At 43.0% G+C, this 16,790-nt stretch overlaps 1 protein-coding gene across 2 annotated transcripts in view; it reads right to left on the reverse strand.

Annotated features, from left to right (window-relative positions):
* Positions 1–15,966, reverse strand: part of FGD5 (FYVE, RhoGEF and PH domain containing 5) — a 76,640-nt gene extending 60,674 nt beyond the window's left edge. For both annotated transcript variants that reach the window (XM_063165117.1, XM_063165116.1), the window contains exons 1-2: positions 15,875–15,966; positions 5,549–8,489 (exon numbers count right to left, since the gene is read on the reverse strand). In XM_063165117.1, the coding sequence (XP_063021187.1) occupies positions 5,549–8,489; positions 15,875–15,887 (2,954 nt within the window). In that variant the 5' untranslated portion in view covers positions 15,888–15,966. The remainder of the gene's footprint in view (positions 1–5,548; positions 8,490–15,874) is intronic.
* Between the last annotated feature and the right edge of the window lie 824 nt (positions 15,967–16,790).

Here is a 16,790-nt window from a genome sequence, read left to right on the forward strand (position 1 = left end):
TCTGTCTCTTGTAAAGCTTCTCATCAATGCTACACATGCATGCTATCTTAGTGTAGTCACAGAGCGGGGGTTTAAGAAGTAGAGAACTAGGAACTGAGTAGAATCAGCAGCTAGAATTTGTTTTCCTGTGAAAGCAAGAAAAAGAAAGGATGAGAAAATCTTTCCCAAATCAACTATCTAAAATTGTTGCTGATTCTGTAGCTCAAAGCCTGCTTTGTGGAGATTTGCCTCCAGTATAGATATAACTTGCTTCTATTGCAAATGCAGGGTAATGTCAGCAACACTGTTATTATCATACATAGCAGTGAGCCAATAGACAGCTTGAACTGCGTTGAACATGTGGAACATGTGTTATCTTGTTTGGATATCCTCTGTACTGAGCAGCTCTAGCTAGGACAAGCAGAAAAAACAAAGCATGAGTTGATTTTATCTTCTTGACAAAATTCTCCTCGAGTTTTACCACAAACAGGAAAGTATGGTAACTGAACTGCTCATTGGGATGAGAAGTCTTGATACGGTCACCATATGGGCAGGTGTTGTACAGGTCAAAACCAGCTAACAAACTGTGTGTCTTTTTTCTGCTCACATTTTCTATAAAATGTCAGAAACATCTGGAAACTTGGTGTTGATTCTCCTTTCACCACTACTTCTTGTATATGAGGTTATTTTAATGATCTAGAAGCAACTAGAATGCTTCCCACTCATTTGCTCTTTGTTGGGACAGAAACAACTGCAGCCTTACGGTTTACTTTGGGCCAGAGTTCACCTGAATTAACTGTCATAGGAAGGGGCAAATTGCATCTGTATAAAAAACAATCAGGTGCTTTAGCTGCACCTATTGCTTGAGCTGCACTTTTTATCCAAGGAGTGAAAGGCTCCAGGAGTTTCTAGTGGCCATCCTCCATGCCCATATGATGCAATAGGAGTTCAGGAAAGGTGGGTGAGTTTGAAAACAGAGATCTTGAGGGCACAGGAACAGACTATCCCTCTGTGCTGAAAGATGATTCGACAAGTTAAATGCCCAGCTTGGATGAGCAAGGAGGTTTTGAAGGAACTTAAGAATAAAAGGAGGATGTATCACCTTTGGAAGGAGGGTTAGGTCTCTCAGGAAGTATATAAGGGGGCTGCTAGAGCATGTAGGAAAAAAATGAGGGAGGCCAAAGCTTGGTTTGAACTTAAAATGAGAACTTCTGTAAAGGATAATAAAAAATGTTTCTACAAATATATTAATGGTAAAAGGTAGGGTAAGACCAACCTTTGTTCTTTACTGGATGAGGGAGGGAACTTAGTAACTGCAGATGAGGAGAAGGCAGAAGTACTTAACACCTTCTTTGCCTCAGTCTTTAGTGGGAAGATGGCTTGTCCCCAGGACAACTGTCCTCTTGGGTTGGTTGATGGTGCCAAGGAACAGAACGGTCCCCCCATTATCCAAGAGGAGGCAGTCAGACAACTGCTGAGCCACTTGGATGTTCATAAATCTATGGGACCAGATGGGATTCATCCCAGGGTGATGAGAGAGCTGGCAGGGGAGCTTGCAAAGCCACTCTCCATCATTTGCTAACAGTATTGGCTCACTGGTGAGGTTCCAGATGACTGGAAGCTGGCCAATGTGATGCCCATTTACAACAAGGGTGGGAAGGAGGATCCTAGTAATTATAGACTGGTCAGCCTGACCTCAGTATCTGGCAAAATAATGGAACAATTTATACTGACTGTCATCATGCAGCATCTACAGGATGGCCAGGGTATCAGACCCAGCCAGCAGGGGTTTAGGACGGGTAGGTCATCTCCTTTTAAGACCAGGTGGCCCCCCGGGTGGATGAGGAAAAGGCTGCGGATGTCGTCTATTTGGACTTCAGCAAGGCCTTTGACACTGTCTTCCACAGCATACTCCTAGACAAGCTGGCAGCCCACGGCTAGGACAGTAGCACTCTGTGCTGGGTTCAGAACTGGCTGGATGGCTGGGCCCAGAGAGTGGTGGTGAGCAATGCTGCATCCAGCTGATGGCCAGTCACCAGTGGTGTCCCTCAGGGGTCTGTGCTGGGGCCAGTTCTGTTCAATATTTTTATTGATGACATGGATGATGGGATTGTGTCCTTCTTTAGTAAATTTGCAGATGACACAAAACTGGAAGCACGTGTCGATCTGTTGGAAGGTAGGATGTTTCTGCAGAGAGACCTGGACGGTTGGATAGATGGGCAGAGACTAACAACATGAAGTTTAAGAAGTCCATGTGCCAAGTCCTGCATTTTGGCCACAATAACCCCCTGCAGCGTTATAGGCTGGGGACGGTGTGGCTGGACAGTGCCCAGGCAGAAAGGGACCTGGGGTGCTGGTGACAGCCAACAGAACACAAGCCAGCAGTGTGCCCTGGTGGCCAAGAAGACCAATAGCTCCTGGCCTGTATCAGGAATAGTGTGGCCAGCAGGAGCAGGGAGATCATCCTTCCCCCGTACTCAGCACTGGTGAGGCCAAACCTTGAGTGCTGTGCACAGTTCTGGCCCCTCAGTTTGGGAAGGACGTTGAGACGCTTGAGCACCTCCAGAGGAGGGCGACAAGTCTGGTGAAAGGCTTGGAACACAAACCCTGTGAGGAATGGCTGAGGGAGCTGGGGTTGTTTAGCCAGGAGAAAAGGAGACTCAGAGGCAACCTTATCACTCTACTTCCTAAAGGGTAGTTGTAGTCAGGTGGAGGTCACTCTTTCTCCAGGCAGCAACTGACAGAATGAGAGGTCACAGTCTCAAGCTGCATCAAGGGAAATTTAGGCTGGATATTAGGAAAAGGTTTTTACAGAAAGGGTGATAAAGTACTGGAATGGTCTGCCCGGGGAGGTGGTGAAGTCACCATCCCTGGATGCATTTAAAAAAAGACTGCATGTGGCACTGGGTGCCATGGTTTAGTTGAGGTGTCAGGAAATGGGTTGGACTCAATGATCATGAAGGTCTCTTCTAACCCAGTGATTCTGTGATTCTGTAATACTACAACTGTATTTCTCAGAGCTGATTAAAATCTTGGTATTACTGTTAGGATTCTCCTGATGACTGCATAGCAGCACACTTCAAATGTCTGTCCTTTTAAGCAAGAAACTTAAACAGTGAATCTTCTCATCAGAGAGTTTCTGCGAAGTCCCCTCTTGCCCTGCTGTTCCCCAGTCATTCACAGTAGGGAAGGTTCCTGGTTTATAATAATCTTTTATAACACTCATGTTCTGTTCTCTGAAGTGTGATAGAAGAGTTGAACTTGGTTATTCATCAAAAATGTAGCAATTCCATAAGGTAAACCAGATGTTAAACCAGATGTTTAGCACAAGTGCTCTACAGGTTAATGCACAAAAAAGAAGTTCATGGGCTCAAAAACCATGTATTGCAAGGGTTTAATCCAACACACTTGTACTCTCAAACAGTTGAAAAAAGCCTCTGGATATGAGCAAGCTGCAGTTCAAAGAAATTTTTTACGCCATTTTGGTAGAGGTATGTTAGATTGATATTCTTACTAGAAATCTTAAATCCATGGCAAGGCATTTTAGGCCAAACTACTTCAGCAGCAAATAAAACATCCATGTCCATACATCATGTATGCATGTGTAAATAGGCGCACCTGCTTGTACAATTTGCTTTGCTTTTCAATTAGGCCATACACTGTTTCTTCAAGTCTGTTATGCCACTGCATGTGTATGTACATGGGATGTGTATTTACATTTCATCAAAGCTTTTCAGGCATGTCTTTGTCCAAAACATGCTGACAAAATATAGCAAATAATAGCTATCTCAGCAGTAATTATGTCTGCCTGGTGCTCTTCCCCTCCACCCTGGTTATCTTGATAAAGGAGCTGTACAGGAGCCTAGCCTTCATTTCACCTCCAGTGGCAAAAACTACATGCACAACAAGCAGCAGGCTGAAGATTATGTTCATGCCTTGACCTCGAGACTTCCTGAACCAGTTTGGATTGGCTCTCCCTTTGAAATTACAGGCTTTCACAGGAAGTTCATAAATGGGCCCAAGTCACAGCAATTGACGTAGTCCTAATATTTTTAACTTGGTTCTTCAAGAACTACCTACAACGAGTGGTGTTTCACTGATACAAAGATCTGTCTAGCTTTTTCAAAAGCAAATGTCAGTGTGCTAGGTAAAATGCAAACCACTGAAAGCAAGTGAGTAATGTAGCTTTTGCTGCTCTGTGGATGTGGTGGTGTGTGCTGTGAAGCTGCATTGCACTCCACCATGTCCCCGTGTCAGCATCACTGGAGCTCTCAATACTGCAGGCAGCCATTGTCTCCAAAGAGCTAAACCACAGGCCAGTGTTCCACACCCCTCAGCTTCAGGTGCATTTGGATCCACTGCTTAGGCCTTAATGCAATCTCTTTTCCCATGTCTCACTCACTACCCCACATAATTTGTGTCTTAGAAATGGTTTGCAAGACTCATTCAGAGGAATTACAGAAAAGTTCTTTTACTCCCTAAATCCAAAGTACCCTGAGAGGGGTTTGTGAAATGCCCACGGTTTGTTCTATCCACAATAACAAGAGAGACGAGCAGAAAAAATAAATGTTGCAAAGAAACACGAATCTTAAATCTTTTAGAGAATGATGGATGCAAATGGGCATGAAAACCTTATTTCTAAGATTTTTATCTTTTTCATATAGCTCTAACAAAATGCAACTGCATTAAAGACATTCCTTTTCATTCGCTTTGCACCTTGTTATCTCATTACCTGTTAAACACAAACTCAATAGAAAACACTCTTCTTATTTACATCTCTGCATTCCACTGATTGTATGCTATAATTTGACAGCAAGTTCAAATTCAAAGGTGTTGAATGCATTGCTCCTACGTTCCTTTGAAAAAGACATTTTCATGTTTGCAAATAACCTGATGGAATGGGGTGAAAGGTTGTTATTGATGTTAGCAGTGCATATGATTTCAGAACTATTTAATTCATTTCTAATTTAGCAGCTCTGTCCAAGGGCCATGATAGCCCTTAAAACAACTTCTAAAATTCAATGTCTAGTCTGATTAGTTCATGATTTGGGATTTTCTAGTCTATATTTAACTGATGGACTTTGAAACACAAATTATGTATATATTATTGTTTTGAGAAATTATATATATATTATTGTTTTGAGAAATTCACAGGAATTAAAAAATGAAGCAGGGCCCCTTCCAGCATATAGGCTCTCTTTTCATTCAGTCAAGAAGTCAGAAACCCTTCTTACTGAAGAACAAAGCAAACTCTCCCCGTTTCCCCTGCCAGTCACTAAAATTAAATCCACTGGATAAACCAAATATTTTTGAATATTCTTTGGTTTCTGCCTGCAAATCATAGGATCCAGATCCAGTATTCATTTACAAAGTAAGGAGTTAATTTGATGTCTTTTATTTTTTTCACTGATAAAGGCTTATCTTGTATTCTTCCAATCTTTCTTGTAAGCATTTCCTGAGAGGGGTGTAAGTCAGCCAACATGGAGAATCTGCCTAGGATACCTAGGAGGGAAAGCCTTGCTTGTTTGGCCAAGGCTAGCATGTCTTACATAATAATTTATTACAGTACCTTTCTGTTTCCTGGTCTGTGGTTTGCTGCTTGTTTTCAAAGCCAGTGAAGCTGCTCATATCCACATAGCCATCATTCTCATTAGCAGCAGATAATGCCCTGCTGGGATCTTCAAAAAACTCAGTAAAAGTTCCTGCTCTGGTGGATCTCCGAGGAGGAATTTGTATGTTTTCATAGTCAGAACTCATAGCAGGAATGTTCTCATAGTCAGATGTGTCAGCATTGGGAAAAGAAATAGACCTAGGTTTCGTCAATGGCAGTGGCATGAAAGGAGGTCTGGACCGGTCCTCAAAGGACTCCACCCTTGACACACTCCTGCTGAAGGACTTGGGCGTTCCTTTTCTTTTACCATCCTTATAGAAAAGAACAGCTGAAGAAGACTCAGATGCACGGAGCTTACCCACATGAGATTTTAGTTGAGGTGAGCTACTTAGGCTCCTTCCTTCCAGCTCCATCAGCCTAGGAGGCCCATGATAGCTAGACTCTGATGAGGACCTTGAAGAAGAAACATTAACATCTACATGAACTTTATTCTCACTTTTCTTCTTGAACTTTAGAGTAAGAAACTTCTTAAAAGAAGACTTCTTTTTCTTGGAATACTTAGTAGGTGAGTCATTCTCTATCAAAAGGGAAGGTGAACTTTTAGTGATTGGCTTTTTGGTGATGTAGGCAAGTTCAAACGGAGGTGGTATATCAACAACTGAGGATGGAGTAGATACGCCACACGATGAGAGATGATTTTGCTGGGAAAAACTACCTGAGGAACCATTGACACAAGGCAAGGACAAGTTATCTTCTGTCCTTTTTATTCTAACACCATCCAGTACACAGACATCACTTTCTCTGTAAACAGAGATAGGTATCTCTCTCCCTTCAACAGAATAAGATCGAGGATATAAAAGAAAGCGTCTTGACTTGGTTGGTAAAGCCCTGTTGGCTTCCACTGGTTTTCCTTCCAATGAAAAGGAATTATTGCTCAAGTCTTCTGTCTCACAGCCATTTCGGGAAGAGGGTAAATCAGTTTCAGGACCAGTTTCTTCTGGAACAGTTTCTGGGACATAGCCTGGCATTCTCCCAGAGAGAGATCGTGTTCTAGTGACAATACTTTTACAATCAATGGGCAGCAAGTTGTTTTCACCATCCATGCCTAATTCACCCTTTTTACTGTGATCAGCTCCTAAATCAGTCTGCACATCATGGACAATTTCATTTTCTTCAGGAAGCACATAAGGATCATCTAGGGAATCACTGCTAGTTTCTCTTTCCTCCAATTCATCAGTCACAATGACCACTTCAGGGACTGCTAGATTTTCATGCAAAACACATTTGGTCCCACATTCTACATTAATTTTGCCATGCTTACAGATTTCTAAGTTGTCCTCAAGTGGGACCTCTTCAGGAAAACTTTGGACACTTTTGCTGAGGCTGTTTGCTTCCACCTCATTGTCTTTCTGTTGCAACTCATCTGACTTAGAGGCCTTGACAGTATTTTCATTATCCTCTTCAACAGTTACAGCTTCTACCTCTGGCTCCATCCCTGGACTACAAGGCAGACTATCAGAAATCATGCCATCTTCATGCAGAGAGGCTTCTTCTGTTTGAAGACTCTCAACTGAATGTTCCAGAGGTATTTCCTCGTGACATTCATTCTCACAAGGTGCAATCTGACACCTGTCATCCATATTCTCTGCATTCACAGTTTCTTCTTCCTCTTTCCCAGAGACTTTGCTTCCTTCACAGGCTGCCTCTGATGTCTTCTCACTTTTCCTCTCAGTGATCTGGCAGCCATCACTGGCATTTCCTGTGTTTGTATTATTGTGCTCATTTGGGTCTACTTCCTTCTCTTCAGCTGCTGCTTGATGGGTGAACTCTGCTAAACCGTTTTTGGCACCGCGTTCATCTCCACACAGTTCTAAGTCAGGACTTGTTTCTTCACTGGCATCCTCAGGCAGCATGTCAGGGTTTGCACAGTCATCATTTTCTAAGTCCCCTTCCATGTTCAAATCAAGCTCTGCATGCACACTGCGGTCATCATTTTGTGCTAGACACCCATCTGCCATTTCTAAAATCTCAGGCAGTTCCTCCTCTTGCCCTACTTTCTCACAAGCTGGGATCGATTCATCTGCAGGCAGTGGCATTGGAATGGTATCTCTACAAGTATCATCCATTACCTTCTCATCTCTATTCAAAATGTTATCACTATCAGTCTCACAATCACTACTGTTCTTGACCAGTTCCAGGTTGTAAGAAGTTTCTTGCCTGTTTTTGGTTTCAGTACAATCACCTACAAAATCCTCATCTTCATCTACATTCTTGGTAGCATTGCTATCCCTATCCGGGGCATCTAATGACTCCTCACAAAGTGCTTTGAACTGATCACAGTCTCTGGATGACTCCTCAGAGTCTGGTTCCCTTGGTTCAGCAGTATCTGAAGAGTTACGGTGCTCATCTCCGAAGACTTCTCGATTACTGGTATTCTCACTACTAGCAATGTTATCCTCTTCCTTCTCTACCTTTTCTGGAGTTTCTGAGACTTCATTTTCCACAGAGGAATCTAGATTTTGATCATGCTCATGCTCCAAATCATTAGAGTCTTTGCTGGGCAGCTCACCTTCAGGAACTACAATGTATTCATTATCTGCCTCAGATCCTAGGCAATCAGCATTGCATTGGTTTCCTTCACACAGTTCTCCCCCAAGACACAGCAGTTTCCCATTTGCACATTTATTTAAATTATTGTTGTTAGAAACACTGGATTTGCCCTCAGTGTCAGCTGAGAATTTTGGCTTGGGAGCAATAGGTGGTTTCGGACCCCTAGACACAGAGTTTGGGTGATGAAGAATATCAGCTCTTGGCAGTGAAGGAGAAAATTTGGAGACAGGTGCTGGAGAAAGATGACCAATAATCTTTGGTTTCGGTGCTAATGGTGGTTTTGAAATTTCTGGAGAAAAGAGATAAAAGTCATGTCAGTCATCTTGGTTTCTTATTAAAGTCAGCAGAATATATCTTGCAATACACTTTATCAGTGACTTGTAATGCAGAAGCAGTCCAGCCAACAAAAAGCTGAAAAGAGAACTGAAGGAGCTAAGCATATGGATTGTCCCTCCATGTGACACTGTAGCTATTCCAGTGAGCATAGTTTAAGGTCACATCTGAACTGAACTAGATCCAGCCCTAACACACTTGGGGAAAGATGTACAGCTGCAGAACCAAGGATGTATCACACTTCAACCCAAAACATGAAGACAGGTACTGGTTTAAACTCAAGTTACGTTTTCAGTGTACAGTTTCTTCAGCCCTTTAGTCAGAAGATCCTCCATCCCTGCTGTAAATGCCAGGATGCCTTGGAGGTACAAAATTCTCTAAACATCAAAATGGACTTTAAATGTATTTATGTAAATGCATTTATTGTTATGTATTTAACATAAGGCCAGCCTTGTATTTCTACTGGTAGTGCTGACACATATGTAGGGGAAATCAAGCAAACTGGCAATAAAGTAGATTGAAGCTATGTGAATGAAATTGTATCTATATCACCATTTAACTCAGTAGCTTGCCTGCCACAGTCATTTCCAGCTGTCTTGGTCCTGAAATTATTATTCTTCAAAAACTAAACGAAATGCTGAAAGACTGCATAAATAGGCAGCAATAGGGATCCTCCCTGGTGCAATTTTTTATGAGATAAAACATGTAGTGTGAAGAAGCCAGTATAACAAATGGTTACAGATGGTAAGAAGTAGGGAGAAGTGGTTTCCTATTGCTGTTTCCTGGCCATCAATAGATAATTACATAGGTAAGCAATCAGAAATCTCCAATTATAATTTTAATTTACACATTCTGGAGGAAAAAGGAGAGCTCTCCATTGTAAAGAAAAGCATAGAACAAACTACTTCATCATTACAAAGATAGAAACAATTCTTCATGGATAATCTTCATGCACAACACACAAAAAATAACAGAACAGCATCTCAAAAGACAAAAACTAGTACTCTGTTCATATGTGAAATCCTACCCAAAATCATGATACGAGCTTCAGAAAGTGTAGCTACTGTGCTGTTGCATTTAGAGCATTTTGAAATGCGGACTTTAGATACGTAGAAGTGCAGACAGTTAGAACTGAGCTGTGCACTGTACTGAGAATAAAGGAATACTGAATGTAAACTGCTTGAAAAAGATTCTCTGATTGTTCCAATATTTGGTGGCATAGTACTTTTCTTATTGTTATCCTAGTATAATTGGAGTAATTTGTACTGAAATAATACTGGCCTATTTGTTTGGTTATACTCTGGGAGACATAAAAGGCTGTTTCTTCTGATCTTCTTAACCTTCCTGAAATTTCTTCTGATACACAGAAAGAAGCTGACAATTTGGCATTCTGATGTAATCAGAAAACAGTCTTTCTAGAGTTATGAGACACCAGAGAGATTTTCTCTGGTTAAAAACTGAAGTTAAAAACTCAATCAGTGATCTCAGCCCAGAAGGAATGAAAAATCTGTTATAAGCAGGTGCCTTATTGCATATACCGCTTAAGAATTATTCTTTATCTGGAGTTTTATCCTATCCAGCTGCATGTGGGAGACTTAACTCATGAAAAAGGAGGGAGACAGAACTGTGTATTCACCAGTCTGCAGTTACTGCGGTGTTTCACAGTATCCACTGCTGGTTTAGGCTGCTGGGTGTCTGTCTAATCACAAAATGGGTAACTCGTTTTTCCCCGCCCATTAAATCAGAAGCGTTACATGCTGAATACTCCACCTTTGCTGAAGTAACATTGCTTCTTTTGCAGGCAGTGGTTGAAGGCTGTAGAGTACTGGAGACTCTTGCCAGTTAAAAACAGGGAGGCAACAGAAGTGGGTTTAGTATCTTGTAAGCCTGATGCCGCAGCGAGAGCTACCTTTTACATTTTTAAATTAGTTACTGAAATCGTGGAACATCCTAAACTAACTTTCTGGTAGTAAAATGAATGAATTTGTTATTAGCTAAAACTGAGTCTTTACACCTTTACTACCCTAATAAAACATTTTCAGGACTAACTCCAAGAAAAAACCCATCATTTTGGAGGTACTACACCACTTTCTGCAGTGCCTAGCCTTTCCTAGGAATGTATATCCAAGAGTAGGATGCAAATATTAGTCTGTTCCTGGAATGTGACAAAGCTTGAAGTTTCTCCATTCCCATCCTTGTTCTTTTCAGAGAGTGTCTGTACCAAAAGAGTGAATAATGAGGAAAAGACTGGACTTTAGAGAGTGTTGGGACCTTCCAAGCTTTGTCATATAAACAAATTTGAAATAAAATAATGACAGGAACTCATTTCCTTTAAGTAAAATAACCATGGAGACATCCACTTAAAAGAAATGCAACTTAAACAATTACCCACTTTTCCTCCAGTGATAATTTTCTACAGCAAAAGGACCAAATAATCTTGAGTTTTTCCTTCTGGTACCTTCAGTAACACTGCTGTTGGAAGAGAACTTATGGTAATGGAGCCTGTTCACAGTATGATAATAGGCATTGTCGTGTCCTTCTCCTACCCATTTGTGCTAGCTACTGATCACTACTGTTTCCTTACATCGTTTTTTTCCTAATTGCTTTGTCCATTGATCTTGCATTTTGTGAGTCTCCTTAAACAATTTTCCTTTTTCTTTGGTGGCAGTGTGAGGAAGAGGTAACAGGAGGAATGCAAGTGTTCGTTTAAAAAATAACCCAAACAAAAGAAACCACAGCTTCTTGCCTTTTATCACAACTTCATTCTGCTTCAATTTCTGCTTCCTTTGCTGTCTGAGCCACTTGAAAGGCTCTGGCTGTAACTTCTAAATGCAACATTGCACCATAAGTAATGTGTATGCTCCCAAATAATTGTGCATGTTTATTTTAGGATGTATTTTATGTTGGAGGAAGACACACCCACCTTGCGCTTAAAAGGAAACTCTTGGGGAATACAAATTCCTTTAGCCTGCTCCTCCCCTTATTGTTCAGTGCTTCCTTGTACTGACAAGGACCGCTTCCTCTCCTTGCCCACCTTCCTTCAGGCAACCCTGCATAATTCTATTCCTCATGATCCATAAGAAATTAAATTACATTAGTCTCCTCCCGTCCAAGTTTCTAAGCAATCAACAGTAGTCTAGCAGGTCACCTGGTATAGCTCTCCTGGAATAACAAGCAACCCATGCAGCCTTCACTGTTTAAGTGTTTCTTTGAAACAATATATAATTTGTAGTATGGTATTACCAGAAATACCGCAACTACCCGCTTTCAAATAATTTCAAATTTAGGATTTCAAATTTAGCCTAGAATTTAATTAGGGTTTATAAGGGACCATACCTACAAAACACCACCACTGAAAACTACTAAAAATTGAGGTTTCACATTTGCCTGGATATACTGTACACGTGTCCCAGGGCCATGGTCTCTGCTAGTGACTCAAGAGAGTACAAAGCTCCAGAGTGCATATAGTGGTTCCAGCCTTGACTGGTGCTGCAGTCCAGTTCAGGCTTCTTTTAAGATGGTGAAAGTAGCTTTTTCTGACCAATGAACTTTTGTGGACCTGTGCTTCCTCCATGCCTTTGGCACTAATTCAACTCAGACATTTGTTAAAATGGCAAAGGCACTGAGGACAGAGGGCAGAAATGCATTGTTCAGGGATTTGCAGAGCTTTTGGGTGGAAGTGACAGGGCAGGTGAAGGGACAATACTGCAACAGTGGGATGGGACTGCGCCAAACTGGGAATCCTGGTAGAAACCAAGTTTTATCTGCCACTGCTTCTGCCCAGGAAGAAGGGATTGAAATCCACAGATAGAAAGTGTCTGAGAAATAGGAGGTAGAATAGGAGACTATCCAGACAAGGACACGAGAAAGTCCTGTTCAGCTCTGATCAGGAGCTTTATAATCAGAATGAAGTTAAAACTGATTTTCTAGATGATTTTGGTCTAAAGTCAGTGAAAGGCAGACTATACATCTTAGTATCACCATATTTTAATCCTGTAATTAATTGTTGATTTAAAAAATGAAGCCCTTATTTCCATTTAGCGCTGCCTTGCTTCTATTTCCAGCACTTAATAATGCTTCTTCCATTGAAACATTCCATTTATTATTGTTTCTTCCATATTATTAATTGTGCAATATTTGATGCAGAAATAGTTCTCTTTGTTTTACAGCATATAAGTGCATAATTTTTTTCACATTACTGGAGAAAAGTGTGAGATTACAAAAATTACATAAGAAGTGGAAACAGTTGCATGGGAGTCACTTGAAATGGAAAAAGTATTCAGACTAGGATTTTCAAATTATATAGGACTGAAACTCTTCCTATTAAGTGGGGTTCCAGTCCAGATTCAGGTACTAGTTTGACTTGAACAGGTATTAGATACTTACATGGCTTTTGCAAATTTTAACTTCAAGAACTTGAAATACGAGGTCAAAATCAGCAGGCCCCTAGACGCCTCAGATATTTATGAAAATGGCATTTCATGTTCTTTGTAAATCTGATACTTTTGAGAGGTATCTATCTTATCAATATGTGTTCTTGTGATCAAAGGTACTCTGCATATAGCAAGATATATCTTCCATAGTGTGAAGATAGACTTATAGTCACTAGTAACGGTCCCAAAAATTCCCATAGGAATTTTATCATCTTAAAAGTCATAGCTGCAATATTAACAGCTGGGCTGTCAAAGCCCACTCCACTCTGCTGCTACATACAGTTACAGGAACACGTACTCTATGATCAGATCAGTGCATTATGATGCTGGGATATCAGATCAATACCTTACAAATTTCTGTCACTATACAACTTTACTGCAGTCATCTATAATTATAATACAACAGCATAATATTCCACAATGAAACAGTGTTGGAGAAGGGGAAAAAATCAAAAGGCAATAAAATCAGGAAAGGGTATGTTTCAATACCAAAACCATCTTGATCCTAAAAATTCTCCCGTGTTTTCACTGTCTCTAGCAGACCGTACATATAAGTCTTGCTGGTGGGCGTAGCAACAAAAAACCACATGTACATGACAAATAACCTTGGTTCTAAAGTACTACCATACATTTCTTTTTAATGTAATTGTAAGCGTTTGCGATGTTACCAGCTTGGCTCTGTTTTCACAACAGTAACTTAACACTGAGGCAGACAACCTGTTGTTTCATATATTGCTTCCTGGGAGCCAAAGATGATGGTTAAAATTCTCTGACAGGTCCATACAACGTTTTTCCCTATATCACTTTCAGTAGCAGCTGAAAGAATATACAGTCTGCTTATATCTCTGAACAATTGGGAGTCTAATGTCTGTACGCTTTTCATTTTACATCATTTCACCACCTGGCAGAAAAATTACTAGAGGCTAGAAGGTCCTATATATGAAGCTGGTCTGATCTCGTCTCTTACCACAGATTTCCTGTGGCCTTGGGTGGATTGCTTCATCTTTTCATATCAGTTTTGCATCTCTGAGGATAATCCATATCTCCCTTCCTGTTCTCAGTCTGTCATTATTTTAAGTTCTGTGGGATCAAGGCTGCCATGTATGCCTGCACATATGACTCTACTTACTGGCGTTATGCATTACTTACTATAATACAATGATAGCCTAATGCTGGTGCCCAAGTTGTACCAGTTAATAAATATCCCTCTCCTTCAGATTCAGTAGGAAGTTCTGCTTTGCACTGATGGGGGAGACATTCTTTGCATTGTGCAAACATACAAAACAAAGGCTGAGAAGGGATATGAGCACTCTATAAATACAGCCTGGAGGTAAACACCAGAAGAGGAAAAGAACTATTTTTAAGCAAAAGGACAATGTAATCACAAGAATAAATGGTGTTGAATCTGGTCTGGAAACCAGGAGTAGCAGGAGAGCTACCTGAAAAGTTTTTGTTTAGGATATAATTGGAGGAATTATTAAAAGCAGTAATAACAATGGGTGCCGCTTTTGATAATGAAGGCAGTCCCATTTGGTCCTACATTCCTCAAAACTAATAAAGTTTAGTGGATACATCTAATATTCCTTACACTGCACTTCCACTGACAACAGGGGTAGATAAGAGCTGGTCTGTTTTAAATAATGGAGAGATGAAGAAAGACAGGTAGGAGCATCATTGCTGAAGTTATTTTTGGATGGCTTCATTTTCACATGAGTTTGTCTCTTGGGAGGGACGGGAGGGACAGAATCCAGACCAGGATCAGAAAATAGAATGGAACTATCACCAGATTTTAGGACTACTAGAGGAAGAAGAACCTTTTTGCTTTAAATTCAGAGGAGTGGCATAACTTTGGATTTGACAGAAAGTAACTTTTCCAATCCTATGTTACTATGCTTTGGCAAACAATGAATCATAGTTTCCCAACATGAAACAGTTGTAGGGCAAGGTATCTAGCGGTAAAATCTCTGGGCTTCGGAATGTACCCATACATGGCAAGTGAGGTGCCCAGCAATGTTTACCTGGAGCAAGCAAACACAACAGAAATTTTTAGGGCTAACAAAGAAGATCTGTTGCTCTTCATCCTTAATTCTAGAAAGAGCTTTAAAATTTTCTAAATAATTCCAGTTAGCAATAACTGTTTCCTATATTGTTGTGCTTTTCGCACACATGCCTCATCCCTGAAAATTGGAAAGTCTTCGTGAACAGTTTAAAGTTTGCCCCAATTTTCCAGTGGCTTCTTTTTTCTGTTTCAACTGTTGAATGCCTGTTCCCTTATTCCTTCTCTTTCACCTTCCTAGTTTCCATCAAGGAAAAATTTGAAAAGTTAACAGAAAGGAGGAGGAAGGGTTCGGGTTTGCCTTAGAGAGCAAATTCTGCAAAAAACATAACCTTCCCCCAAAAATATACTCTTGGAAAGAAACTCACAGCAGATTTTCTAGGAACTTCGTGAACGGTTGAGTGTGTCCAAGGGAGCAGTGGGTGCACAGCCATGTCCCTTAGCCTCGTCGGTCTGCCAGCCTGGTTGTCCTCGGAGCACCTAACCTCGCCTGCCCTTGATCCTTCAATGGCTGGGCAAGCAATGGGTACTCACAGCCTCGGGGAGCCACTGAGCACCTGCTGGATTGCAGGGAAAAGGAGGGCCGGCCCTGGACGGAGGGTGCACGGGGAAGAGGTGGCAGCCCCAGCGGCACGGCCCAGAATCTGCCGGCCCCGAAGGAGGGATGCCGGGATGAAGGGGGACGCGAGCCCCGGAGGAGCTGTGCCTGTGCAGGGGGTCTATCCTGGTGAGAGGATGTGCCGGCCCGAGGGAAGGAGGGAGCCGAAGGAAGGAAGCCCGGCCGGCGTTTGCCGGCCCCGGGGAAAAGATGTCCAGAAGCAAAGACCCTTCCCGGAGGGCCCGCGCACTTACCGGCGTTGTTCATCTTCCACCCCAACTTCGCTCGCCGGCTGCTCCGGGCGCTCAGTGCATGGCTCCGGGGGCCCCGCCGCCCTCGCCCCTCGAGGCCGCGCCCGGCCCTACAGCCCCTGCGGGGGCACGGGAGCGCAGCGGGACGGCCGGACGCGGACGGCGGGCTGGGCGGGTGGCGGTGCCGGCCGGGGGCGGTCAGCGCCGCGCGCCTCCGCCCTGCCCCGCGCGCGGCCCGTCGGGGGGCGGTGGCGGCGCCGGGGCCCCGCACGGCCGGCGGCGCGCGGGGCCGGACCGGGCGGGGCACGACCGACTGCGTGCAGGCAGCGCCCGCCGCGGGGCGAGTCCGGGGGTCCCCGTGGGGAGTGGAGGACATGGATGCGGCACGGATGCCCAAGCGCGCCAATATTTAAAGGCGCGGCGGGGTCCTCCGGCCTCCTTTTCGCGTGCCCCCCCTCCCTTCGTGTCCCCGCTCCCTTTCCACTGCCCTTGGTCCCGCTTTGCGCTCTACATGGTCCCTTTCAGCCCCTTCTCCATCCCCTCTCCCGCTTTCTCTACTCTCTCCGTGTCGCCTGCATCTCCCCCCTCTCCTTACATCTTTTTCCTTCTCCATCCTTTTCTTCCTGCCCAGTCGTCCTTTCTCTCCATAATTTCCCCCCTTCCATCCATCCCCCTCAATCTATTCATTCACACACACACCCACCCACCTACCCACTCCATTCCCCTGAGAACCACGACGGCCCCAGCCTAGGACCCTCCAGAGAACGAGGTTCGGGGAGGCCCCAGCCCCGCCCCAGGCGTTTTTCCCTAACCAGGAGCATCCCTGCAGGGCCATCTGGCTCTACGAAGTTAACGCAGGCACCTAGTTTTCGGGCTGGTAGCAGCACTAACACCCAAACAAAATTGGATTGCCCTCTTC

This window comes from Melospiza melodia, chromosome 10 (genome assembly GCF_035770615.1).
Source record: "Melospiza melodia melodia isolate bMelMel2 chromosome 10, bMelMel2.pri, whole genome shotgun sequence".
NCBI lineage: Eukaryota > Metazoa > Chordata > Aves > Passeriformes > Passerellidae > Melospiza > Melospiza melodia.